General features: G+C 62.4%; 2 protein-coding genes across 3 annotated transcripts; one reads left to right on the top strand and one right to left on the bottom strand.

Moving 5' to 3' along the window:
• The first annotated feature begins 3,401 nt into the window (after positions 1–3,401).
• LOC128062268 (protein DGCR6) lies at positions 3,402–7,717 on the top strand. The gene is made up of 5 exons (XM_052654669.1): positions 3,402–3,560; positions 3,635–3,795; positions 5,819–5,919; positions 6,740–6,880; positions 7,298–7,717. The coding sequence occupies exons 1-5, from the start codon at positions 3,451–3,453 to the stop codon at positions 7,379–7,381; spliced, it is 597 nt and encodes a 198-aa protein (XP_052510629.1). The 5' UTR covers positions 3,402–3,450; the 3' UTR covers positions 7,382–7,717.
• A 460-nt stretch (positions 7,718–8,177) lies between these two features.
• PRODH (proline dehydrogenase 1) lies at positions 8,178–25,653 on the bottom strand. 2 transcript variants are annotated; one of them, XM_052654681.1, is made up of 14 exons: positions 22,054–22,166; positions 21,701–21,909; positions 17,770–17,804; positions 17,337–17,486; positions 16,001–16,065; positions 15,630–15,746; positions 15,175–15,254; positions 14,664–14,745; positions 14,191–14,283; positions 13,407–13,553; positions 12,740–12,915; positions 12,451–12,549; positions 9,026–9,114; positions 8,178–8,491 (listed from the first exon to the last, which is right to left on the bottom strand). In XM_052654681.1, the coding sequence occupies exons 2-14, from the start codon at positions 21,856–21,858 to the stop codon at positions 8,235–8,237; spliced, it is 1,548 nt and encodes a 515-aa protein (XP_052510641.1). In that variant the 5' UTR covers positions 21,859–21,909; positions 22,054–22,166; the 3' UTR covers positions 8,178–8,234. The 2 variants fall into 2 exon arrangements, with proteins under 2 accessions (XP_052510641.1, XP_052510640.1); XM_052654680.1 differs by lacking the exon at positions 22,054–22,166 and adding an exon at positions 25,381–25,653 and having other exon boundaries at positions 8,352–8,657.
• Between the last annotated feature and the right edge of the window lie 796 nt (positions 25,654–26,449).

Here is a 26,449-nt window from a genome sequence, read left to right as displayed (position 1 = left end):
AATTCTTCGCATGAGGGGGCCAAAGTACTGGAGCTTCAGCTTTAGCATCATTCCTTCCAGAGAATTCCCAGGGCTGATCTCCTTCAGAATGGACTGGTTGGATCTCCTTGCATTCCAAGGGACTCTCAAGAGTCTTCTCCAACACCACAGTTCAAAAGCATCAATTCTTTGGCGCTCAGCCTTCTTCACAGTCCAACTCGCACATCCATACACGACCACAGGAAAAACCATAGCCTTCACTAGACGGACTTTTGTTGGCAAAGTAATTCCTCTGCTTTTGAAAATGCTATCTAGGTTGGTCATAACTTTTCTTCCAAGGAGTCAGCGTCTTTTAATTTCATGGCTGCAGTCACCATCTGCAGTGATTTTGGAGCCCAAAAAAATAAAGTCTGATACTGTTTCTACTGTTTCCCCATCTATTTCCCATGAAGTGATGGGACCGGATGCCATGATCTTTGTTTTCTGAATGTTGAGCTTTAAGCCAACTTTTTCGCTCTCCTCTTTCACTTTCATCAAGAGGCTTTTTAGTTCCTCTTCACTTTCTGCCATAAGGCTGGTGTCATCTGCATATCTGAGGTGATTGATATTCCTCCCGGCAATTTTGATTCCAGCTTGTGTTTCTTTCAGGATAGCTGAAATGTAAATGAGAGAAACTATTTCAGTGAGCCCAGACTCTTTCCTCTTACCACACATAGAGAAACACTAAATCCCTTAACTTGGGATACCTGCTTTTCTCTAATTAACAGTCATCTTTTGATGTTAGACTACCTGCCCTTGGTTGCAGAACTTCTGTGTAACCTGGCTCCCCTCCTCGGAGCAGTTCTCTCAGGGTCACTTGAGATGCTGTCTCCCGGGCTTTGAGTCCTAAAAGTTTCTGCTGAAAAAATCAACTCTCAACTTTTGGGTTGTGGATATTGTTTTAAGTCAATGCTGCCATCCAGTGGAAGAATCCAGACCAAGCTGCCCTCTCAGGTCAGCAGAAATCCTGGGCCCTCAAAACGCATGTGCTGCCTCCAGTAAACTGAGGAAATTCAAACTAAATTCAAGCCAAATATCCCATGACTCCTCCAAAATAGTTATGGAACAATTAACTGGAAACTATATGAAATGAAATTACTGTAAATACAAACTTGAAAACTTTACACCAAATTCACTCAAACTGATTAAGACGTTTATAATACAAAATCATCAAAATTACAAAGAAACCAGAAAATCTGCATGATGTGGGGTTTGACCCGTCGATCATAAGCTTTGAGTTTTAAGACACAAAAGCCAGTCCATGTGGGAGAAAAGACTGTGGACTTTATGAAGGGAAAGGCGTCTACCGAGAAAGGGCCTAAGAGCTGCAAGTCAAGTTTTATTTGGGGCAAAATGAGAACTGCAGCCCTGAGACAGCGCCGCAGGCAAGTCTGAGAGACTGCTCCGAAGAGAGGGGTGGGGGAGGGGGGCAAGGAGGTCAGTACAGACATGCGATTTGGGTGCAGGGGAGATGCGAGCAATCAAGCACATATTTTTTTCCAAATATGTGGTTTCTACTAGGTTTCTGCTGGTCTCATGAAGCCTTTGCTAGTCACAAGGAACAGTCAACACGATGAAGGGTTTTACTGCTTTTCTATAGATGAGGAGATACAAGAACTGGGATCATAAAATCAGCTCCTGAGAATGTCTATCTGAAGACTTATCCTGTTAGGTTCCCTCCAGCCACCCCACCCCACCCCAGCTCTGAGGGCCCCGTTCCTGCTCTCCACCTTGATTTCCTTTCAGGTAGGGTTAAAGGTCAGCAGCTGCAGCACAGGCTTTAATCCTCGTGCTTGTAGGTGGCGGCACCCACAGCAGGCGCCACTTTGCAGTTGACAAAGACATTATTCAGAAAGTCAAAAGACAAGACACAAACAGTGAGGAAAGTATTTCTAAACCACATGTCCAAGAAAGGAATCGGGTTCAAATGTTACCAAAAAAGTGTGGTGGGGTCCAGCTACTCACCACCCAAACGCCCCATAAATAGCCCCGGTTGGTGGAAAGGAAAGTTTGCTTTATTTCAGGTGCCAGCAACCAGCTGGGGCAAGGGGGGGGGGGGGGCGGGGAGGGTGGTGGGCATCTGTCCAGAGGGCCCTTTACCCCTGACAAGCAAGGGATGAGAGCTTTTATGGACAGAACGGGGGGAGGGGGGGGGAGGGTGGTGGACATCTGTCCAGAGGGCCCTTTACCCCTGACAAGCGAGGGATGAGAGCTTTTATGGACAGAATGGGGGGGGGGGGGGGGGGGCTCTATGCAGAAACAGCACAGTCATCTCTAGTGGTCATCTACACCTGGCCATCGGTGGTCTGACCAGCGTCATCTTGATTGTTTTCGGTACTTCATCTTCAGGCCCACGGTCCATTTGTTCCCATTTCTTGGCAGTCAGTTCTCAGAACTGTGGCAGCTCCTGTCCTGGGTTCAGCCTGATCGTCATGTAGCGACCTTCTCTTCCTGGGGTTTCAGTGTCTGTAAGACAGTTCACAGGATGTGGCTCAGAATACTGTCTATAGCCCTCGAGAAATGAGTGAAGGTGCTTAATGATTACATTACTATTATTTAGGCTCCTTTGTTTTCCTTTGTTTCAGCATTTCTCATTTCTCTTCTTCTTTGCCTAGTTTTCCACAGACTAAAGGCAGGCAGGGGACATGGTGGGGGCAAGCAAGGACCATAGGGTCCTGCTCCATTTCAGAAACAGACAGAACCTCTAAAACAAACCCATGTTAGAAAAGGGGTCAGGGTCAGACAGACACCTGGCCAAAAACAGACTCGCACGTAGTGAAAATCATACAAAAAAATCATACTACTAGGGAATTACAAATTAAAATCATGAGCTATCACAGCACACCTATTAGGACTGCTAAACTTCGAATATATGACCGTATCAACCGCTGGAGGGTGAGGAACAACAGGAACCTCCCTCAGGGCTGGTGGGATGTACGGACAACCACTTCGAAAGACAGCTGGGAGGTGTTTTCTAAAGCTAAACAACGCGATCCGACAATCATGCTTTCACCTTTTAGTTAACTGCTTTGAAAATCTATCTCCAAATTCAAACAAGAATGCAGTTACACCCAGCAGCACTATTCATAATAGGTTGGGTGCAGAGCCAGCCGCAGGGTAAGGGGCGGGGCGGAGGGTAAAGGGCGGGGCGGCAGTTGGAAAGGGGCGGGGCGGCAGGGTAGGGGCGGGGTGTGGGCGGGGCGGAGGGGTGAGAGCCGGGCGCAGAGTAAGGGGCGGGGCCCCGGGTGGGGGCGGGGCCAATGCGGGCCGCTCCTCGGAGCCTCCTCCAGGGCAGAGCCGGCCTCCTTCCGGTGAGGCAAGAGCGGGCCGCGGTTTGTCTGGAACTGTTGTGAAAGGGGGCGTGGCGCGCCGCGCTGCGCTCTGACGCGACAGGACCGCGACGTTCGCGCTGCGGCCGGCGGCGCGGGCGCCATGGAGCGCTGCTCGGGCGCTTTGGAGGAGGCGGCGGACGGGGCCCGGCAGCAGGAGCGGCACTACCAGCTGCTGTCGGCGCTGCAGGGCCTGGTCAAGGAGCTGCCCAGGTGCGCGGCCGCTGGGGCGGGCGGGCCGGGGGGCCGGGCGGGAGGGCCGCGGGCTCACCGCGCTCCGCCCGCAGCTCCTTCCAGCAGCGCCTGTCCTACACCACACTCAGCGACCTGGCCCTGGCGCTGCTCGACGGCACCGTGTTCGAGATCGTCCAGGGGCTGCTGGAGATCCAGCACCTCACCGAGAAGAGCCTGTACAACCAGCGCCTGCGGCTGCAGAACGAGCACCGAGGTGCGCGGGGGTGGGGGCGGGGGCGACCTGCCCGGGCTGCTGGGTCTCGGGCGGAGCCCTTCCCCGGGTTCCGCTCGGCAGCAGCCCCTGAAATCGACCCCATTAAGGGCGCGGGGCTTGGTGACAGATGGGGTCCAGTAAGCTTCACTTTGTCAGGTGCAGTGTCACCTTCGCGCGGGCCCCCAGAGACGCTCTCACCCACCCCCAGGCGAGATCCGTCAGCCCGCGGGCAGCTCTGGCCGTGGCAGTAGGCCGCCCGCAGCGTTGGCAGGCTTGCAGCGCCCGATAGGGCCCGTTCCCCCTCCGAGGTGCATCAGGTTCCCATGCACGGAGCTCCGAAGCACCCTCTGGGCCCTGAAAACTCGTCCCCTGGAGCCACACGCTGGGCAAAACCTCCTGAGCCTTGGCCCCTCCCAGGCATCCCTACAGGGGTGGGAGGGGCCTCCAGAGCTCCTTCCAGCGGGGTATGCCGGGCCGCTCTTCCGGCTCCCTCAGATTTCTCACCTTTGTCCTTTTATTTTTACCCAACTTTATTTTAAAAATAAACAGGGAAGTTGAAAGTACACTATAATGAATACCCATATGTTCTCCAGCTCCACTCAGTAATTGGAAGTTTTGACAAAGTTCTTTTTGTCCATCAGTGTATGCAACACCACGTGACTTCCCAGAAGCCCTCAGCATTCCTCTAGACCAAGGTTTTCAATAGCAGCGCTGCTAGAATCTGTGGCTGGACAGGTCTTCATACTTCTTTGCAAAACATTAAACAGCATCCCTGGCTTCCATACTAGACAAGAGTGGCACCTTCCCCCAGGGCCGACAGCCAAGAATGTCTCCAGACACCCTTGGGGGTCAGCCTTGGTCTGATGTTAGGAGCAGCGATCTAGAACAAGAACGCTGCTGTGTGACCACAGCGGACAGAAACCAGTCACTCCAGGGTGTGTTCTGACGCTCAGACACACCAACACTTGCCTCAGATTATCCACTGACAAGGACCCAGTGTGTGGCTGTGCATTGCGGCTTGGCCTCTGCTTCTGAAAGAATTCCCACCATTCACGGTGGTGCTGACTTTTTGAAGAGTCCGGGGCATTCTGCCTTAGAACATCCCCACTCTGGACCAAATGGACTGCCTCACGCTGACGTCATCTCTCCCTGTCTGCCTTCTGTGCTCCCTGTGACCTGGACAGCGTGATGATACGCCCACTAAATGTTTGTGGTGACATGAGGTCCCTTCCCTGTGGGCCGGGTTTGACGGACGTCTGTCCCCGGATGAGTGTATCTCTGTCAGGAATGGATGTTGGGTTTTGTCAAAGCTTTTTTTCTGCATCTTTTGAAATGATCAAGTGGCTTTTTGGTGACTAGAGTGAATTAACAGTGTTTTTTAAATTCCTGGGATAAACAGCATTGCTGGGATAAATCCTACTTGGTCATCATGTTCTTGGGCCCCCTCAGGTCTGTGCCACCCTACTCCCTTGGGAGCTGTGGACAGGGTATGCAGGGTGGCTCCGCCCCTCCGCCAGCCAAGGACAGCAGAGGAGGAGTGACTGCCGTGCCCTGGAGCAGAGGCCATCCTGCTTGTGCCCCTTTCCCGGGCCTTTGCCTGCATGGTCTCTGGGACATCTCAGTGGATATCCCAAGGATGATAGGCAGGTCATGCCGGACTCCTGGCCTATAGCCATGTAGGCCTAGAAACCTCCAACCCACAGTCTCCCCCATCCCCATCTTCCAATTCCCTGTGCTCAGGCTGTGGCCCTGGCTCCACCCTCACCCCACATGCCTGGCCTCCCCCTCCTCTAGGACCCTGGAGCCCTGCTGCTGCAGACCGCCATACCCTGGGTGAGGGCAGACCCGAGTGGGCCGGGCGCTGCATCTCCAGAGCTCCGCCCAGCACCCGGTTCAGGCCTCCACCACATGCCCACCGCTGGCCTGCTGCCTGTGGTGCTGGGACAGCCGGAGCACGCGCTCGCCTCCTCACCCCTCACCCTCCGCCACCTGACGGTGCCTCTCTGGTCTCGTCCTCTCCCAGTGCTCAGGCAGGCGCTGCGGCAGAAGCACCAGGAAGCCCAGCAGGCCTGCCGGCCCCACAGCCTGCCTGTGCTCCAGGCGGCCCAGCAGCGCGAGATCGAGGTAGGGGTGTGGGCATGGGGTCCACCTGCACTCTGCTGACAGGGCCATGTGGAGGGGATCGGAGTGGTGTGGGAGCCGGCCTGGGCCACAGCCTGGGCTGGGCTGCGAGGGCCTGACGCGCCCACGTGTTGCTCTTTGGGCAGGTGTGCTTAGCATGGGTACCACAAAGGCCTGATGTGCCCATGTATTGCTCTTCGCTGGGGGGTTAGCATTTGGCATGGGTGAAGAGTGTGTGGTGCCCCCACCCCCTCCACCTGCTCCCTCAGACCACAGCTCCTCAGCCTGGGCCTACGCGGGGCAGGTATGAGTGGGGGCCGCTGTGCCCCATGGCGGTGGGGACGCGAGAACAGTGGTGGGAGGGTTAGTCCTGTTCCCAGGTGGACGGGAACAACCCAGAGGCCCACCCACAGCCAAGAACCCCCAGGGGAGGGTGCACGCCCAGACCGGCACAGGGCCCCAAGGCAGCCCCAAGCCAGGGCGTGCAGGAAGGAGGTGCTGAGCGGGGTGATGGCAGCTGTAGTGGGAGGAGACGCGCAGAGGCTGAGACAGCAGTCAGCTGGACAGCCGGCAGGGGTGGGGCCAGCGTCTGGCCGCTCGTGGGGGTCAGTGCCAGGCGGCACCCGGAGGGAGGTGGGGAAGGAGGGTGTTGGGAGCAGGTCTCTGTGTGGGAGGGTCATAGGTGCAGTGCCCGCACCATCTTTAGTCTTGAAGCTGGAGCAACTGGGGCAGGGAGAGGGGCCGGAGGTGGCAGGCCAGGAGTGTCTCTGCGGCCTCATGGGCGGACAGGAGGGTGAGCCCTGAGCCGCCCTCTCCGTGGCAGGCAGCAGAACAGCGGATCCGTGAGGAGCAGCGGGCGATGGACCAGAAGATCGTGCTGGAGCTGGACCGGAAGGTGGCGGACCAGCAGAGCACCCTGGAGAAGGCAGGCGTGGCTGGCTTCTACGTGACCACCAACCCGCAGGTCAGTGCCGCGGGCCTCGCCTGGCACAGCCTAGGGGCTACTGGTCCTCAAAGGCCACATCCCCTCTGGGGGTCTAGCTGGCCGCTGGGGGGCCTCTGCCGCCAGAGGACAAGCCAGCTGCCTGCAGGGCATCGCCCACCTTGCTCAGGCCTGCTGTGCCCCACAGGGCCCTCATCTGTGGTTCCCTGCATCCCTGCGTACCTCCACATGTGCCAAGCCAGGGCAGCTGCAAACCCTGCTGTGGGCCGAGTCCCAGCTCCAGCCCCTTTCTGGCAGGCGGTGGCCAGACTTCCCCCACGGGCTCCCTGCCTAGTGCCCCTCGACCCTCATGGTTGCCTCGAGTGCCTGGGGAAAGAGGCTGCTTCCCTGGGCTCTGCCAGGGCTGAGGCCGACCCCCTGGTCCCATCTGCACCCCAGGAGCTGACCCTGCAGATGAACCTCCTGGAGCTCATCCGGAAGCTGCAGCAGAGGGGCCGCCAGGCAGGGAAGGCGGCCCTGTGAGCCCACCCATCCCAGCCGGGAGCATCGCCCTGTCCCGCAGTGACCACAGGCAGCAGACAGCCCCTGGCACTGGTCTTCCTGAAGCCTGGCCACCACCCTCCCAGCAGCCTGCAGGAAGAGCACCCTGTGAGGAGAAGCCAGGTGGACCACACCGTCCTTGCCCCCAACCCGGGCTGGTGAGGGCGGGCAGGCAAAGGGCACTGTGGACCCAGCTGTCTGGCTGCCTGCCCTGGCCTACCTCTTGGCCCCTCCCTCGGTAGGTGCAGCTCCTGAGAGGAACAGGCTCCCAAACTGTGTGTGACCCCAAGAAATAAAGCTGCCTCAGCGTGGCCTGCACATGGCTTGTGTGACACTCTGCGGAGCCTGTCGTGACCGGGCCCACATAGCCCTCATCTGGGGGCTCTGAGGTCTACGGAAGTTAGAAGATGACCCCACCCCCCACGTCACAGGGACCCCCCACTGGCCAAGCCCCAGGGCACTCGGGCCACAGCCAGCCTGCTCCATGGCTGCGAGAGCGGCAGGAGCCTGGTGGGTACTGGGGGGCAGGGGTGAAGGGCACGGGGCAGAGAGGGTCTCGGGGGAGAGACCAAGGCCGGGCAAGCACAACACCCGCCCATCGGAGCGTGCTGTCTGCGTTGCTCCGAGCCCAGCTCTGGGGCTGAGGTCAGGGGTGTCCAGGGCCCCGCCTGGCCGGGTCTCCACGGAGGGCCTAAGGCTGAAGTGCCTGAACCCGACCCTGAGGCGGCTCGGGCATCAGAGCCACTCCCTCCGCCGCAAGCGAGGGCTTGATGCTGTAGAAAAGTGGTTTATTGACAGGCCAGCTTCCGCAGCCAGCCGCTGCCCAGTGTGGGGCTCAGGGCGCCAGGGCTGGACTCTGGGGAAGGTGGTTCTTAAGGTCCAAGGTCGTGGGGGTGGGTAGGGCAGTTCCTGACGGCTCCCAGCTCTTCTGGCACGTGTGGGCCTCAGCCCTCATGAGCAGAGCAGGGCCCTGCAGGCTCTCCCAGCTCAGGGTGTAAAAGGTGATTGGTGTGAGGCTGGGACTGGCCGGAGCCCTGAGAGGTCGCTGCCCGGGTGTGGGTGTAGGTGTCCTAGGCAGGCTGGTGGAAGAGGCTGCCGGTGCAGAGCCTCCGCTTGAGCTCCTGCCACAGCAGCTGCCGCTCCCGCTGAGCCCCCTTCATGACCCCGCTGTTCTCTAGGGCGCGGCGGGACAGGTAGGGCAGCACCTCCATCACGGGCCCGTAAGGGACATACTTGTACACAGGGAAGCCTGCCTGGCCTGCATGCAGGGGCAGGAGAGGTGAGGCCCCGCCCCACCCCTCACGATACAGCTCCGCCCCGAGGCCTGCCCCACCCCCAGGGAGGCCCAGTTCCGCCCCCACACCCCACCCCTGCACCCGGGAGGCCCAGCTCCAGCCCCGCCTCTGGGGAGACCCAGCTCTGCCCTCCTTCCACCCACCGTACTACAGCCCTGCTCCCAGGGAGACCCAGCTCAGCCCCCAAACCCCAATCCTGCACCCTGGAGGCCCAGCCCCACCCCCAAGGAGGCCCCAGCTCTGCCCCGGTGCTACAGCCCTGTCCCCGGGGGCCCAGCTCTGCCCCCGCTCCCCAGCCCTGCACCAGCCCCACCCCGGGGAGGCCCCTCACCCAGCGGGAAGCTGATCTGGTCGCACATGCCCAGAAGCTGTCCAAAGTACACCTGGCGGTCGGCAGGGTGCAGGCCCAGCTCCTCCATCCTGTAAATGGGCAGGGAGCGGGCTGAGCCCCTCACCCCAAGAACCCTACCCACAGGGTAGGGTGAGGGCACAGCCTCTGTCCTGCCTACTGCAGGCCTCCGCCCAGCTGCTCCTGCTGCGGGCCAAGGCCACCAAGTGTCCTCTGCCCCAGCCAGCCTCCCCTCCTGCTGTGCTTGCCCCCAGCTGCCCAGAGAGGCAGACTCACCCAGCAGCGGGCCCTCCCACCAACCCCTCCTCAAGCCCTCGGTACCAGTGTTGTTCCCAGCCCCACAACCTGCCACCAGCCCCTCACCCTCCCCTCACTGGCTGCCCTGTGCACACTGCAGTCACCAGCCACTAGTGGCCACCGAGCCTCTGGAGGATGGATGGTCTGAGTTGAGATAGGCTGCACACGTCAAACACATGGGCCTCTGAAGACGGTGTGCAAACAGAATGCGGAGTATCTCACTGCTGTTTTGGGTATGTGGGGTTAACAGAAATGTATCTAATTCAACTTCTGTTTCCTAAGGTGACTGCCAAGTGTTTGGGATCAATGCCCGTGGCTCACATTTCTCCTAGTGCCACACGCACACTAAGGTGGGGGCCCCAGGTTCGGTCCACACCCTCCCTACTCTCACTTCCACTCGTAGGATCTTTAAAAAATCCCCAGGGTTCGGAATACTTATGCACTGGCGATGCTCACCCTTTACCTCTGGCTCCTGACCAGGCAGATCCGCAGCCGCCACCCTCCCTCCACCTGGGTCCTCACACCCACCAGGGCTGGGCCCGTCACGGGACCCCCATCCCGTCCCTGGAGCCCACCACCCTTCTCGCTGTCTCCAGGCCCCACTCCAGGCTCCCAGAGCACTCAGTGTGCCTCGCTCTGGACATCCACACAAGGGGCGTCCCACAGACCGTTCTCTCCCTCGCCCGGGGCTGGACTCCGAGGTCGAGCCCCAGTCTGGGAACAGGCAAGTGGCGTCGTGTGAAATCTGCCCCTCCCCACCCCCTGCTGCAGCTCCTTCCATGCCAGCCCACACCCACAGCCATGTGACTGCAGCTGCCCCAGCACAGGAGAGGCTCTCCATCCACCTGGCAACACCTGAGCTGGGCCTGACTCATTCTGGCCCACAGAACCACAGCAAACATGACGCAGGCAAGGGCCTGCTCTCTCCAAGTCTTCTGGAAGCCTGAAGCCACCTTGGAGAAGCCTGAGCTAGCCTGCTGGACACCCGACCTGGGGGCCAGTGCCCTTCGCTGCCCTGGCCACAGATGAAGCCATTCAGGGCCGACAGGACCCCAGCTGACCACGGATGCAGGACAACCCCAGACCAGGCCCACTCACCCTGCTGGCTCACAAAACACTGCGCAGGCCCCCAAGCTGAGGATGGGCTCATGACTCGGCCAAACCTAACCCAGGCTCTCTGACAGGGTCCCTAACATGTGGCCCCAGAGACCACAGCGCTTCCCCGGGAAGTCCAGCCCAAGCTCTTCCAGGCCCAGGGCCCCTGGAGCAGGACACAAGACGCCAGCCTGCCTGCAGGGCAGAGGCTCCCCCAGAAGGGCCTGGCCAGGCTGCGGGGCCTGGGACGGCAGGGCACTTGGGTCAGGGAAGCCATGTCTAGGGCTGCAGGACTAGGCCAAGATGGGAGGCCAGCCCAGCTCCCGTGGAACAATCTAGAAGCTAGGAGAAAGGAGGCCTTCTGTGGACAGTAACACCTTCAGCAGTCTCGTGGTCCTTGCCTAGTCAGGCTGAGAGGACCAGCCTGGGACCAAAAGCTGAAGTGCAAAAGGGCAGCCACAGGCGGCTGACACTGTGATGGGGACCGGAGGAGGTGGGCGCCAGCAGGGCCTCTGTGAGCACCGTCGGTGGGGGGAGGGGGGCGTGGCCCTGGGCACAGAGGGACCAGCCTCGATCAAGGCTCCAGCACAAAACTGCGTTTTAAGCCTAAGCAAAAACCAGCGTTTAAAATTGCAACTCAATCCAGTGTTGCTTCCAAAGTCAAGGAAGCCAGAACTCATCTCCCTTGGGCACAGAAGGGTGCCCCTGGCCACCCCACATCCAAGGACGGGGCAGGGTGTCCAAGGAGGCCCCAGGGAGTAAGGGAAGAAGGTGGAAGAGCCCACCCAGCCAGGACGCCAGTCAGAGCCCCCCACCCCACCCCAAGGAAACACTCCTGTTCCCAGCCAGGTGGCTGCAAGGGCAGGCATCAGAAACCGTGGCTCTGAGCTGCAGATTCAGGCTGCGTAAAAGCAGCCTTTGGCAGGAGAAGGCCAAGCAGGACATTGCTGAACCACTCAGGACAACCAGTCACCCCAGGCAGCACCAGCAAGTGCCCCGGGCACACTCCAGCACCTCCAGTACCCAGGCCCTGGCTAGGGGTGACCGCTGTGGGAGAGGGGCCCACCTTGCTCCTGGGGAAGGCGCAGGCCAGCGAGGCCACCACGCACCCAGCTTCCTGTGGGGTGGGGGGAGGAGCCAGAACCCCTGGTGGGGTCCACGTTCGGTCAAGATATGAGATAAGAGAACATAGGGTGGGGACTCGCCCGTGGTTAGGACGCGGCACCTCTACTGCCGGGTGGACAGCTGTGACCCCTGTTAGGGAACTAAGGCGCTTCCCCGATGGCTTAGCAGGTAGAGAACCCACCTGCAGCGCAGGAGACACAGGAGGCCAGGGTTCCATCCCTGGGTTGGGAAGGCCCCTGGGAGAGGAGATGGCCACCCGCTCCAGCATCCTTGCCTGGAGAGTCCCACGGACAGCGGGGCCTGGCGGCCCACAGTCCACAGGGGTCAATCCCTGGGTTGGGAAGGCCCCTGGGAGAGGAGATGGCCACCCACTCCAGCATCCTTGCCTGGAGAGTCCCTCGGACAGCGGGGCCTGGCGGCCCACAGTCCACGGGGGTCACAAAGAGGCGGACACGACTTAGCAGCTGAGCACTGCACTGGGGAACTAAGATCCCACAAGTCACAAATCAATGCCAAAAAGAATAAAAAGGAATGTATTTCACCTCATTCCTATCTGTGACTTACAAGGCTGCCCCATGGGGACACAGACCACGTTAAATCCCAAGCGCAGTTTAAAGTGCTGCGAAGCTGCCTATAAACGAGGCGACGCGTCTCAGGTCGCCGACGTTTCACGCTGTGTGAATCGCCTGATGACACTTTGAATCAGAACCTGAGGAAGTCGGGTATTAACGCTAAAAGCCAAAGGAACTGCAGGCAGCCTTTCTGCTGCTGCAGCGAGAAGCCCAGCTGGACCAGGGGGTCTGGGGGCCACAGATGTCCCCCAAAACCCCGCCTGCCTCACGCTTCCAGCACAGCCCAGGGCACGGGGTGGGGCGGGGGGCAGGACCCACCTGCGCAGCGTGAAGCGCACGGTGCCCTCGTTGTGCGAGGCCACCATCACCGCGGCCCTGGCGTTGTGCTTCAGCTCCTCCAGGACATAGTCCAGGCACCTGGGGGGGCGGGGAAACGTGAGCCAGGCCTGCACAGCCCCCTGGGGGCAGAGGCCGCGGGCCGCCTGGGGTTCCAGGACCACGGGGAAGAGCGAGTGTCCCACTCAGCTGGGGTCGTGCGTCTAAGAGCACGGAGGCCGGCCCCCGAGACGCCCGGAGCCCTGCCCCCTGGGAGCCGGGCGCCGCCCACCTGTGGTACACAGCGCTGGTGGCCTCGTACGTGGGGTTGATGGGGTCCTCGTAGCCCACCTCCAGCGCGCGGGCGCGCTCCTGGGCCATGTATGCACCGCGCACTAGCTTTGCCCCGAAACACCAGCCCTCCCGGCGAGCCAGCTCCACATCCAGGCTGACGTTGTCATAGGCATCCTGTGGGCCGCGCCAGACGTCAAGGACGACCGGGATGGGGGCCCCCTCCAGCCTGTGTCCCCCAGCAGAGCCCCCCTGGGGCCTGGGTGCCCCCAGCATGTAGCCAGCAGCTGTGGCCACTTGGCGGGGGCTCTGCAAGGCGTCAGCACCTGCCGGGACCCCACCACCCACATGCCCTGTCCCCAAAGCCCCGACGCCAACCTCCGGCCCCTCCAAACACCCAGCTGGGCCCCAAGCGGCCAGCCAGGGTTTGCACCAGGGTCCCTGAAGCACACCCACATGTCTGGGCGGGGCCCCAGAGCCTGCGTCGATACTCGGAGAGAACCAAGCTGCAAAGGGCCAGAGAAGACGGCCACCCAAACCCTGCAAAGGGCCGGAGAAGACGGCCACTCAAAACCTGGGGGTTGGGGCCCTTTCAGTGGACTCAGAAAGCTGCTCTGCCCGTGCTCCTGCGGCCCCTCATCCCCAGCGCGGGGCGGGCGGGCGCACACCCTGAGGTAGCACTGGAACGTGTTGAAGACGAGCGGCCTCTCCGTGTTGAACCTGCGCTGCGTCTCCAGCGTCAGGCGGCTGATGGCCGGCTGGAAGTAGGTCTGCTCCGCATCCACCATCAGCCGCACGCCCGCCTGGCTGGCTTTCTGAGGGACGAAGGGGAGGGGATCTGTGTGGGCACAGGTGAACGGGCGCCCCCCGACCCCAGCACGTCCCGGGCGCCCCCCCAACCCCACCACGTCCCGGGCAGCCTCTCCTACCCAGCACGTCTGGGGCACCCCCTCCCCGGATCCCAGCGCATCCGGGGCAACGCCCCCCACCCAGACCCCAGCATGTCCCCACTCCCCTGACCCCAGCGCATCCCAGGGCATCCCCCCAACCCCAGCATGTCTGGGGTGCCCCCATCCCAACCCCAGCACATCCCGGGCGCCCCACCTCGGCCAGTGCGTCCCAGGTGCCCCCCCAACCCCAGCGCGTCCCAGGTGCCCCACCTCAGCCAGCACATCCCGGGCGCCCCCCCCCAACCCCAGCACGTCCCGGGCGACCCCCCGACCCCAGCGCGTCCCGGGTGCCCCACCTCAGCCAGCACATCCCGGGCGCCCCCCCCGACCCCAGCGCGTCCCGGGCGCCCCCCCCCCGACCCCAGCGCGTCCCGGGTGCCCCACCTCAGCCAGCACATCCCGGGCGTCCCCCCCCCGACCCCAGCGCGTCCAGGGCACCCCCCCCGACCCCAGCGCGTCCCGGGCGCCCCCATCCTGACCCCAGCGCATCCTGGGCGCCCACCTCGGCCAGCACGCCCACCCTCTGCAGCACGCGTGCCATCTGCCGCTCCTCCTCCTCTGTGAACTGCGACAGCAGGGGCTCCAGCCGGCCCGTCTGGGGGTCAGGGCCGTCCGGTCACAGCGGGCTCCATGCCTGGGCCCCTAGGCCAGCAAGGCCCGCTCCCACAGGCGCCCTCTACAGAGCCTCCCAACGTCCCGGGCCTGGTGCCCAGGCCCCTCTCCCCACCATGCCATGTCCACTGCCCAGGGTGAAGGCCACTGCCCCGCCCAGGGGCCCCCAGCCACCAGGGCCCAGGACCATGCTGCCCCTGGGACACCGGCTCCCATGCTGGCCCGGCCTGCACCCAAGGAGTCTGACCCCACACAAGGTGACCCCCACGCCTCCCCGAGGAAGCCCCGGCTCTGTGCGTGGGGCCCCCCACGATGACCCTGTGGGAACCGTGAGGCGGGGACCAGCTGGCTGGGGCACGTCACCTGCGTGTTGGGGACCGCCAGCTGCCTGGAGAGCTCAGTCCTGCTGTCGATGAGGCTGCACCAGTCCAGCAGGTCCAGCGTGCTGCGGGAAGAGGCGCCAGCAGCAGGCAGCAGCCTGACCAGAGCTGCCCGTGCCCACCACATGCCCAGGCCCCACACCAGCCCCCCCCTTGCAGGAGTGCCCCAAGACCAACCCCCACGGGGCCTGCCTTGAAACACAGATACAAATGGAAACAGTACATCCTCTGTTTATGAAACAGAAGTGAGACACAGACCCTTCGGAGGATCTCAGCTGCCCTCACCCTCCGCCCACCTGCCAGGCGGGTCCGGGACAGCGGGGTGTAGCACCCCGACTTGAGAACCCAGACAATTCTCTGTGAAGCTCTGGGGTTCGGGGGTCCCACAACCTAGCGGAGAGTTAGCAGGATCGGGAGAGGCCACTGAGGCTCACCCAGAACCCTGCCTGGACGCAGGCGGCCACCCCCGGGGACCTCAGTGGGGCTCTGCCTACCCAGACTCGCCCAGCGTCTCCGCGGTGAACCAGTCCTCGATCTCCGCCCGGGACGCGATGCCCATCTTGACCACGCTTTCCTGCAGCAGCGGGGGGTGGGGGGTGTCGGCCCCTCCCCGCCCCCTCCCAGCCCTTCTCACAAGCACCTCCTGCCCTGCCTGCAGGCCTGCGGCGCCCGGCTGAGCTCCTCACGCCAGCACGAGACCCAGCTATCTTCTGCCTTGGGTCTCCACTCCACAGACGGCCTCTCCCTGCCACCCGCCACCCCCCAAGGCTCCCCACATGCCTGCCCACCCCCTGCGGGGCCCCCCCACTCCCACCCAGTGGCTGCCTGCCGAGTCTCTCCCCGCTGCACACAGGCCCTGGAGAAGCGGCAGGATTCAGACACGGCCAGGCCTCCTGGGCAGGGTTCCTCGCGGACCACCTGCCCACAGCCGCCAGGGAGGGGCGCCCACCTGCAGTGCAGCCACCTCAAGCTTCGTGTCCACAGCGGCCAGCCCAGCCTTGCCCTGCTCAGCAGCCACGTGGTGGAAGAAGCGTCTCCACTTGGTCAGCACATCCGAGAACTGCAGCTGCGGACGCCAGCCCTGAGCTTCCACCCGGGTGCCTGTGAGCCCCTCCCAGGATCCCCTGCAGCCCAAGCCCCCAAGCCCACCTGTGCACCCGGTTCCCGGCCTGAGCCCCCCGAGCCCGCCCAAGTGCACCCAGAGCCCAGGCCACCGGTATGTGAGTGAAGGCACCTTCGCTTAACACTCGTAGTGCCCCGCGTTCATACCAAACCTCTGTGGGTGCAGGGCGGGGGGGGGCAGGGGGTTCTGACATTCACCAGAAACTGCGGTCTCCCCAAAGCCGTGAGCTTAATGGCTGAGAAGCCATCCTCGCTGGCTCCGCCTGTGAGAAGCCACAGGAAGGGCCATCAGGGCCTTGGGGGCTAGGGGGACCCTGAGCCCAGAATGTATGCCGCTCCAGTCAGGGCATGGTCTCAGCAACATGGAGGGGGCTGCAGGCAGCGGGCAGGGCCACATCTTCCATGGAATACGCACGACACCCAGCCCCAAGACCCCCAGAAAGAGAATGGTCTCACTCGAATGATCCGCCCAGTGCGACGGTCGGTGCTACCTGTCCTCCCAGGAGAACACCTGTCTGCCCTCGCCCCCAGGCCCGGGCAGGCCACCCGGCCCTCGGAATCGGCTCTGGTGGCTACCTGGCAATTTCAGGCTGCGGTGGCAGCGGCAGGAGGGGAGGGCCCTTCGAGGACCCAGACACCTGGGCCGGGTGACCAGCCAGGGCAGAAACACCAACCCCGCATGGCCCATGAGTGCCCTGCGCACAGCTGCCCCTGAGGCCCCTGCAGGCAGGCAGGCCACACAGAGGGCTTGGAGCTGGCCACGTGCGGTCAGGAAGGTGGGGGGCCAGGGAGCGGGGGAGGCCTGCCCACGCTCGCCCACGTGGTTCCTCTCCAGTGGCCTCAGCACCCAGGGCCGCCCCGAGGGCGCATGGAGCACAGACTCGCGCTCAGAGCTCCGGCGGGAGGCGGACGGCACTCCGCCACCTCCGTCCCTCTCGTCTGGCTGCTGGAAGCCCATGACCACACCTCCGCTCGTCAGTCCCCAGGCCAGAACCACGGAGACGCCCTGAACCCTGGACACCAGGCAGCCTCTGTCTGTGCGACCAGTCAGGCGCCCGATGCTGACCCCAGCGGGCTGCCTCTGGGTGGTCCTCACTCCTGTCCCTGGAATGTTCACAAAGTGTCAGGGCCCTAACTGGAGAGCTGCTGGGGACCCACTGGGCTTCTGAGACTGAAGCACACCAAGGCCTGCATGTCTTCCGGTTGAGCTCGCCTCATGAGGGGGTGGTCATGCCCAGGGGCCACGCCGGGCAGCATCTCCATCCGGGAGGGCACGGCTGCAGCCCCTGGGACGGTGCTGCCCTCGGCAAAGCCAAGCAACGTGTGACGAGATCCAAGTCCCCCAGCAGGTCCGCATCTGGGCACCTGGGGCCAGCCAGGCTGCTCAGGAAGCAACGGGCTGGACTGGGTGTGTGAGCCCAGACCGCCTCCCAACCTTGGCCACCAAGATGCGGACCGAAGCCTGGGTGAGTGCTCCAGCCCCCGCCTCGAGCTCGCCCCCGTGTCCCTGAAGCAGGGGCCGGCCTGGCCTCACCTGAGGCCTCGATGCAGCGCAGGAAGGTCTCCATGTGGCTGTCACACTTGGCCTCACTGGCACAGAAGTAGGTGCGGGCGCGGGTGACCCCGTCCCTGCGGTCCCTGAAGGCCCGGTGCGCCTGGAACTGCTTCTCCCTCTTACTGACACCTGGGGGCGGGGTGGCAGCCTGAGTCCCCCCTCCACGGCCCTGCACACGGCCCCCGCTGGAGCTGCACCCGCTCTGCCTCCAAAGCAGCCCAAGCCTGCTCCCTGACTCAGCCCGGGTCACACCCAGGTAGGGAAAGCAGAGCCCAGGCCCCCAGAAAGGCCAGGAGGGCGTGTGGGGCACCTGGGGACACGGGCTGGAGCTGCAGTAGCAGCCCTGGGCCCCAAGCCAAGAGGTGTGTGCAAGGGGAGAAGGCTCACTCCAGACTGGCTCCCCTTGACTCACCGCGGCCGTCGCGCTCCAAGGCCGAGGAACAGGACCTGCAGGGGAAAGGGGACGGGGAGGGTCAGGCCCCCACTGCAGAGGGCGGGCAGTGGGGGCAGGCAGGGGACGCTGAACCGGACACCGACGAGGGGGGCAGCTCGCCTGCCAGGTGGGAGCGCCCTGCCCTGCCCAGCCCACCCTCCAGGGTCACCTCCTCTGAGCCTGGCAGACAGGGCCCAGCCGACAAGCCCTGCACCCCACAGCCTCCCCCCAGGGAGCCCCTCCTTACAGTGGGTGAGGGGCAAGCAGAGCAACACACAGCCCAAGGCCTGGGTGGGTCCTTCCTGAGAGGAAAAGGCGGGGCCCCAACCCGAGACAGGGTGGCCGCCAGCTTCCGCCCCCCTGCCCTCCCCTCATGGCCGCCCACCTCACCCACGCGCCACAGGGTTACTTTTGAACCCACAGTCCGAAGGTGTGCTTCCAGCGTCCACCCTCCCTTGGCTGCCCCGACCATCACACCTGAATACCCAGGTCCTCCCGAGGGCAGGGCCCTAGGCCAGCCTGGAGGAGGCACCGCAGCTGCAGCCTGGCGGGGTGGAGGGAACGCCACGGCCCCCATCCACACCGAGGCTGTGGGGGCTCGAGCCTGCTCCGTCAGCACACAGCCCAGAGTCCACCTCTCAGGCAACCACCCACCACAGAAGGGACACCATCGCTCAGAGGCCCCCAGGGCCGGGGCCGGTGACAGTCCCAGGTAGCGGCCAGCCACCTGCCCTCCAAGCCCCAGCCAGGCTCCAAAACCACAGGGAGCAACCAGCCACACAGCCGCGGTGTGGGGCCAGGGCCCAGCCTAAGCAGAGAGCACTGGGGGGACAGGGCTGTGGTTCTCCTCTGGCCTCCTGATCCTCAGCCCCCTGGAAGGAGACAGTTTCAGCAGGCCTGCGAGTGGGTGGGGCCTCCGGGAGACAAAAGGGGCAGCTGACAGGCTAGGGGGAGGGGGTGTCATCTCAGCATGGGGAGAAGGGGGAGCACACTCTGGGCACGCACACACATACACATGCACACACACGCAGCCACATGTGCACACACGTGCACACGTGTTCAGACAACACAAACATGCGGACACACGTGCACACATACATGTGCAGACACACTGCAGGCGTGCACGCACAGACATGCAGACACGCGAGCACACATGTGCGGGCACACATGCCAACGTGCACACATACATGCACAGCCCAGGATGTGCAGAAGGGAACAAAAGTGCACCAGGAAGGGGCAGGCACAGGAGAGAATGGCAGGAATGACAGAAAGTCCCGGGCCGCGCCCTCAGCCATCTCTAAGCTCAGCTCTCCATCAGGAGATTTGCTGGCTGGATGCCTTTTAGGAAAAAACTAAAAGTGAGGGGGTGGGGGTGGCACAGTGGTAAAGAACCCGCCTGCCAGTGCAGAACACTCCGGAGACACAGGTTCAATCCCTGGGTGGGGAAGATCCCCTGGAGGAGGAAACAGCAACCCACTCCAGTCTTCTTGCCTGGAGAATCTCACGGACAGAGGAGCCTGGTGGGCTGCAGTCCTCGGGGTTGCAAAGAGTTGAACACGACCACACCACTGAGCGTGCACACACACGTAAGAGGTGAGGAGAGACCATGCTGGCTGCCCCCACACTGAAGGAGGAAGCAGAGCAGCCTCCATCTTGAAAGCAGGACTCCAATTTGGGCTGGACTGTGGACTTTGAACCATATGCCCAGTATCTATGGAAACGACATACCAACTGGATAACCAGGCCCCTGGAAGGAAGAGCCCCAGGACTCTCCATGCCTAAAAGAATACCCTAACTATCTGTGTAACCAAATAGAGTCATAGATTCTATTATGCTTATTGGGATATGACCACAAGCCTATTGATAACTCTCCACTGTTAACTACCTGGGCTTAAGGCATTCTTTTTCCTTTGTTCAGACTAGTTTCAGGGAACCTTATACACTTAGGGTATATAAGCTTTTCACAAAGACTGGTCGGGGTCCTTGGCTAAGAGGAGATTCTGCCTTGGGCCCGCCGGTGTAATAAGCTGCACTCCACTATCTGCCTTGTCCTTCTGAGTGAGTTTGTTTCCCAGAACACCACCAGCTCTGCCCTGATTAAATGTGGGAGGCAGGAGAGAAGCACGGAAGAGCCTGGCAGCCCCAGGTCCTGGCTCCAGGCAGCACCCAAGACCCCGCACACAAACCCAACCACGACCTTCACCCTGGGGACCCAGGCCAGGCCTGGCACAGCCAGGACAGACACGTCTGCTGCCCGCACTGTCCCAGCTGCCGTCATAGCCCATCATAGGGAGGAAACCTCCCCCTGCTCCCCTGCCCCGTGGTGCTTAGCCTGCTGGGGTTGCCCTGGGGGGCTGCTCTCCTGGAGTGAGGACCCTGGCCTCCGCCTTCTAACAGCTGTTCTGGGAACCACCATCCCACCGTGCCTGGATGGCCACTCTGCCTCCCACTTCCCACCCTGGGAAGCCCCCCAGGCCCCTCCTCCCAGTGGCAGGCACGTCAGCATCATTCCCGGGGCAGGGTCTAGGGGCCTGTGATCGCTCCGTTCCCCCTGCAGGAGCTCGATGGCTGGATGTTGGATCAGCGCCCGTGAGCCCGGTTCTGCACCCTCAGCCCAGCCCCGCCGAACACACGGGGTGGCCAGGCAACTGCAGACAGGCCACCCTGTGAGGACAGAGAGGGACCGCAGGTAACGGCCCAGAGGCCAGCCAGCAGGGCCCCGGCAGGACCAGCGGCCCAGGGTCACAGGCTCCATGCCTGCGGCCAGCCCCGCCTCCCAGCGCTCCCCTGCAGGGCGAATTGCCCGGGGAAAGGAGGCTTTTCATACCAGAGAAAGAACTTCCATTGTGAAACCACCAACCCCCACCCAGACCCAGTGGGACACAGCCCATTAGTTATTCAAAAGGCACCCCAGGCAGCCACCAGCCACCAGGAACGGGGGTGCGGAGCTGGAGAACCCCGCCTTCATGACAGCAAATTGAGAGACAGGGGCTTGGCTCCCCAAGCCAATCAAGCAGCGGCTCCGCTGGGACATTCCGTTCCCAGGGCTGGAGTCTCCTATGACCCGACCCCTCCCTGCCCCTGGCCAGAGAAAACATCAAACCTGAGATGGGGCAGGCGACTCAGCGAGCCTGTTCCCCCCTCACTGGCTCAGGCGCAGCTGCTATCAGGACTCTGCGCGGCCTGGCCTGGAGGGGAGCAGAAACCAGCCCAGCAACCAGGCAGGCATTCTGCAAAGCAGGGGCTGGATCTGCCTGAGTCTCCAATGGGGACCCGTCCTGTGGCCCAGGAGGGAAGTGGGGGGTGCCCTCCTGCCCCCACACCCCCTGCCCAGAGAACAGACCCTGCAGCCAGTCAGTGACCTCAGCAGAAGCCGCTGGGCTGGCCTGCCACAGGTAGCCGGAGCATTCCATTTCCCTTGGATGCCCCCCGGGCAGGCTCCACCCCTGCCAGGAGGACCCCAGCGGCTAATCAGAGGCCAGGCAGAGGGACCACCCTGGGGGTCAGAATCCTCTGAAGAGATGCTTCACCAGGAAGCCAGAAGACCACCAATGCCAGTGTGATCATCTGTGCCATGCCACTCAACTTTGCCAGCCCCCCCCATAGGGTGACAGCAACCTCTGATCTTCATGCGTCACAAGGCATTACTCTTGCTGTGCTTCAACCATTTAAAACTGTAGCCATGATCCTTAGCCTGCAGACTGTGCAAAGCCAGGAGGATCAGACTGGGGGCCAGGGTTGGCCAGCCACAGCCTCGGGCACACAAGGCCTTGGTGAAGGCTCAGGCCGTCGTCCTCAGGGGACGAAGGCCCAACTCCAGGCGGGCCCAGGAGGGCTGCAGAGGTCGGGCGGCCGGAGCGCCCCCAGCAGTCCCGGACGGTCCCACCCGCGGGCATCACGTGGCCCTTACTCCATCTCCGTGCGCTCGGCCTCCTCAGGCGTCAAGTCCTCCTCCACACCGTAGTCCAGGATGGAGCCCACGCCGAAGGCCTTGTTGTGCTGGATCAGGGGCCGGATGGACTCCTGGTCCTCGCCAGCCACAAACTGCCCGTAGAAGGTCATCTTCATCAGCGTGTTGAACAACCTTTGCCCCAGAAGTTTCCTGGCAAGGTGCAGCAGCTGGAAGGCAAGGGGAGCGGCTGTCTGGGGCCACCTGGGCTCCTGGCCCCCAGCAGGCCTCCCTGCTTCCTCCCTGGTCACACAAAGCCCTGACATGCTCCCCGGGGCCACACTTGGCACAGGGCCCTGGTTTTAGGGCCATACCACCCAGAATGGCTTGCTTCCTGCTCGTAGGAGCCAGCTGTCCCCAACTCCTCGTCAGAGTTGGCCGGTCCCCGGCACTGCTCTGACCCCTCTCCTGCCCTGCAGGCTCACAGGTGACCCCGGAGGCACGTGGCAGCCACCTGACCACCGCTGGGTGGATACAGTGACTGGCAGGCCTCTCCGGAAACAGCAGCGGTGGGTGAGTTCACAGCGTTGTCTGTATCCACACCTCGGCTGGGGATGACGGGGACTGGTGTGACTTCCTCGGAGGCAAGCACCCAGAGTTTCCAATGTTTTGCTCACTGCTTATTCCAAGTCCCTAAAACACTGCCTGGCAAGGGGCTGGCCCTGCAGTGGGTGCTGAACAGATGAACACACAGAACTCCGAGTGGCACGAGCCCCACTGGAGGCAGCAGGGGCCAGAAGCGAGCCGGGTAGCCACCCCCAAGGGTCTAGGAGGCGACCGCCCACGGGGGGCCAGTGGGGGCTCGGCACAGTCATGCGTCCACCGCAGACCAGCAGCCCAGGCATGCGGGCCCCACGGGAAGACAGCCACCCAAACCACTCAGCTTTCTCCTCCACCCGCCCGCACCACACCCCAAATTCCTGCCATCTTCATTCAAATGGGCCAAGCAGGTGCCTCCTGCCCAGCGCAATTCTACGCTGAGCGAAACACAGGAGGACTCCCCTCCTAGTTGCAGGGAGACCCGGAAGGTGGGAGGGGCAAGGTCCTTCACAGGATTCAGAATGGGGGCGAGGGGGTGCCAGACAGGGCAAGAGGAGGGCTCTGCCAGGCAGGGAGGCAACAAGGCGGGACGGAATCAGGACGGGGGGCAGGGGCAGGACACACCCACCACCTGTCCAGGAACCCCTGTGCCACCTCCAGCTCCAAGACCGGGACAGTCTATGGCTTCTCAACCCCACTGAATAACAGAACCCCACTTTCTTGTGGGGATCAGGCCTCAAGGAACCATCTCCAGTCCAAACAAAAGCATGGGTCAGTCACAGGCCTTCATCCCCAAACCAGCGTCAAACGGCCCATGCCACCCCAAGGCTGATACAGCTGCCCTGTGCCTGGCACTCCGACAGACACTCAGGGGGCCACATGGCACGCCGAGGGCAAAGGTTTCCAGGCCATCACCTCTTCCCGTTGGCAGCCTCTGCCCAGTGTCTGACTTTATTGCCTCTCATTGTTTTTATAAGGAAGATTGGAAATGGAAAGTGAAAGCGCCAAGCTGGGAGAGGGCAGCCTTCTCCTGCCTCCCAAGAGCCCCGGACAGAAGTCAGGGAGTCTGTGGGCCTGGGCAGCCTCACTGAAGGGCAAGTCAAGTCTCCAACAAATCCAAGTCCAACCCAGAGGCAGACGAGGCAGAATCAGGGACCTGAGAGTCAGCACTCAGCTGCGGGAAATCCCTGACATCGTACATGCCGATTTCGAGGACTGTCAGAAACACGGCGTGGATGTGGGCCGGCTGTCTGCTGTTGGGCTGGCAAGCTTGCCCGCCCAGAGACGCATGGTAAATAATCTAGGCTGTACAGGCCACACAGTCCGTCCTAGCCACTCAGCTATCGTGGAGGAGCCCCAGACAACACTCACTGAAGGAGCAGGAGCAGGGCTGATGCTGAGGAGTGGTCCAGGGAGCTCCTGGTCCCCTTGTGCCCCTGTGTGGTCAGGGGCAACAACACTGAAGGCCCCACCAGGGGCAGACTCTGTAGAAGACTTAGAGATGCCTACAGGCGAGGACGGGTAAGGCCAGTTTTCTCCCCTCCCTGCCCACACCCTTTCCCCCAGGCTCTCCAGCGCTGGCTCACACCCAAGCACAGAGGCTTTCCTCACAGAACACCTGGATGTTCTAAACCATTCGCAAAAAGGCCTCCCTGTGGGCAAGTGCGGGCCCCCACTGGGTCCAGAGCCAATGCCACAGCTCAAACTGGGTTCCTGCAAGCTGATACTCCCTGGGGCAGGAGCTGCACAGACCTGCACTGGCTGGGCAGGAGGAATTTCTGCTGCAGGCCAAACCACGAGAAGGACCAGGTCTGGGGAGCAGCCCACAAGCTCCACAGTCTAGTCTCTGCCCTGTTTCCTCCGGCACCAGGCACCAAGGTCCCTGTCCCCAGCAGGACCACCAGCAAGGACGACAGTGGGACAGATCCCTCGGAGGGTGGGCAGGGCACCACCCACAGTGACTGGGCTCCTTAAGCAGGTCCCCAGGTCACAGGCAGAGCACCAGGGGAGAAGCCACCTTGCTCTCCAGGCATCCACAGTACGGTCAAGGGGCACTGGCCCCAGGCAGACGCCCGAGGGACAGTGGAGCTGGCCTGTCTCTCCTGCCATTGCCCGAAGTACCTGAGGACTTCAGCCGTGTGGGCTTCTCTGCTGGATCTGAACTAGCCCTTCCAAAGCCACCCAGCTCTAAGTCTGCCCTCACCACCCACCCGTCGTGGCCTCACCTTCACCTCTGCCCAAGGTGTGGCTAGGTGCTCCTCCTGGGTCCAACCTCCCTAGGCTCTCCCTGGAGCCCAGGTGCCCTCCACACAGCCTCACTGAGAGGTGGATGCCACCCGCATGCAGAGCCTTCAGGACCCTCAGCACCAACTGGACCCTTGCTTTCAACCTGTTCCCAGGGTCACCCTGACCAACAGCGGCTAAGACACTTCTGCTTTTTAATTTCCCAAATCCCTCACACTGTTCAAAGTCATTGTGCTCAAGTTTCAAAAGTCAGATATTTGAGCAGCTTCCCATTCTCTCTCAACACTGTCCGTTCACGATGGTCACGTGGGGGGACCCTAGCTTCCAAGAACTCTGGGGTTCCAGGCTATGAGCGGCACACGGCCAGGCTACCTTCTCAGCAAAGCAGATGACATTCGATTTTAATCTCCAGTGAACACTGTGTATTACTGCAGGCACTATACAGCTTAAACTTTAGACTGGTTTTTGTTTTCAGTTGCCATGGTGAAGAATTCGCCTGCAATACCTGACACGTGGGTTGGATCCCTGGGTCGGGAAGATCCCCTAGAGTAGAAAATGGCACCCCACTCCAGTATTCTTGCCTGGGAGATTCCATGGACAGAAGATCCTGGCGGGCTACAGTCCATGGGGTCGCAAAGAATCGGACACGACTGAGCGACTGAACAACCATCCACGACTGATATGTAATAACATTCATTGCCCGAAAAGCGCGCGCAGGAAACACCGCCCTGCCTAACTTCCCGGCCACGGGCGATGCTCCAGAGTGCCCGCTCTCCACCCTGAAGCCTCGTAACGGCTCCCAGACGGGTGAAGGTCCGCGGGGCCCGGCCGCATCCCCGCCCCGCGGCCCCGCACACCTGCTCGTGACGCGCCAGCAGTGCGGGCGAGGCGCAGAGGCTCAGCACCAGCAGGCTGCGCGCCAGCTCCCAGCTGCGCCGGCTCCGGTACGCCTCCTGCGTGTTGCCGAAGTCCACGGCGGGCACCGGCGGCCGCGCGGTTTCGCCCGGCCCGCACACGGGCTCGGCTCCCGGGCCCGCGGCGGGCTGCTCTCGGGCCGCCGGCGCGGTAGACAGCGGGGCGCGGCGACAGAGGGCGTAAAGCTGCACCCAGGACGTTCGCCGGAGACCCATGGCTGCTGTCCGCCCCCGTCGGGGTTGCCTAAATAGGGGCCCCGGCCCCGCCCCCGCCAGGCTCCGCCCCGAGCTCCGCGCCACGCCCCTCCCCGAGGCTCCGCCCCCGCGCCCGGCCCTGAGCTGGCTTTCCGCAGGCCCTGCCCACCGAGCCACTCCACGTGCACCCGAGCCCCGCCTTCTCAGCGAGAGGCTGCGCCGCAGAGAAGACCCCGCCTGCTCGGCTGACCTCCCTGGCTCCTCCTGCTCTGCTGGAGCCCACCCTGCACACGTGCACACGTGCACATCTGGGCTTTGAGACCCCGGGTCTGCGGAGAATCCGGGAAGGCGAGGGTGACGCTGCTTCTCCTCCAGTGTAAAGGCGCTTTGGGAAACCCTCTCACCGACCGGCCCTCTCCCTGGCCTAAGGCTCGAGCGCTGAAGGAGTCTTGCCAACTCCGTTCTCTCCCGCCCTCCCGATCCCACCGCCCACCCAAGGGGCAGGCGTGGACCACCCGGCTCACCTTGGACACCCTGACCTGTCCAGCACCTGGGGACTGCGTGACTGTGCGGCGGTCCTGTGTGTCACAGAATCTTCAGCAGCACCATTCCAGGCTTCTCTGCGCCAGACGCCAGCAGCACCCCTCCCCTAGACCTTGCTAATGTCCCCTGGGGCCCCATCATCACGCCCACATTGATGGACGCTTCTCCACTTTGTCACGGGCCTCTTCCCCCCTTCCCCCGTTGGAGCTGAAGACAAAAAGGGAGAGACACGGGGTATGGGCGAGTCAAGGCCCAAGGGTCAGGGACTTGAGGG

Source organism: Budorcas taxicolor, chromosome 17 (assembly GCF_023091745.1).
Source record: "Budorcas taxicolor isolate Tak-1 chromosome 17, Takin1.1, whole genome shotgun sequence".
In the NCBI taxonomy this organism is placed as follows: domain Eukaryota; kingdom Metazoa; phylum Chordata; class Mammalia; order Artiodactyla; family Bovidae; genus Budorcas; species Budorcas taxicolor.
Note: the sequence above shows the minus strand (reverse complement) of the source record. Positions and strands in the feature narration are given on the sequence as shown.

Bases quoted from the DNA above. Each gene is read 5' to 3' on its own strand.
- PRODH (XM_052654680.1), bottom strand. From the start codon at position 25,653: ATGGGTCTCCGGCGAACGTCCTGGGTGCAGCTTTACGCCCTCTGTCGC. The intron at 13,554-14,190 runs GTGGGCGCCCAG...TTCGTCCCTCAG, and splicing joins GGGTGGGCGTGCTGGCCGAG to AAAGCCAGCCAGGCGGGCGT. The intron at 8,658-9,025 runs GTGAGGGGCCTC...CCCTGCATGCAG, and splicing joins CCAGATCAGCTTCCCGCTGG to GCCAGGCAGGCTTCCCTGTG.
- LOC128062268 (XM_052654669.1), top strand. From the start codon at position 3,451: ATGGAGCGCTGCTCGGGCGCTTTGGAGGAGGCGGCGGACGGGGCCCGG. The intron at 5,920-6,739 runs GTAGGGGTGTGG...TCTCCGTGGCAG, and splicing joins CCCAGCAGCGCGAGATCGAG to GCAGCAGAACAGCGGATCCG. The intron at 6,881-7,297 runs GTCAGTGCCGCG...TCTGCACCCCAG, and splicing joins ACGTGACCACCAACCCGCAG to GAGCTGACCCTGCAGATGAA.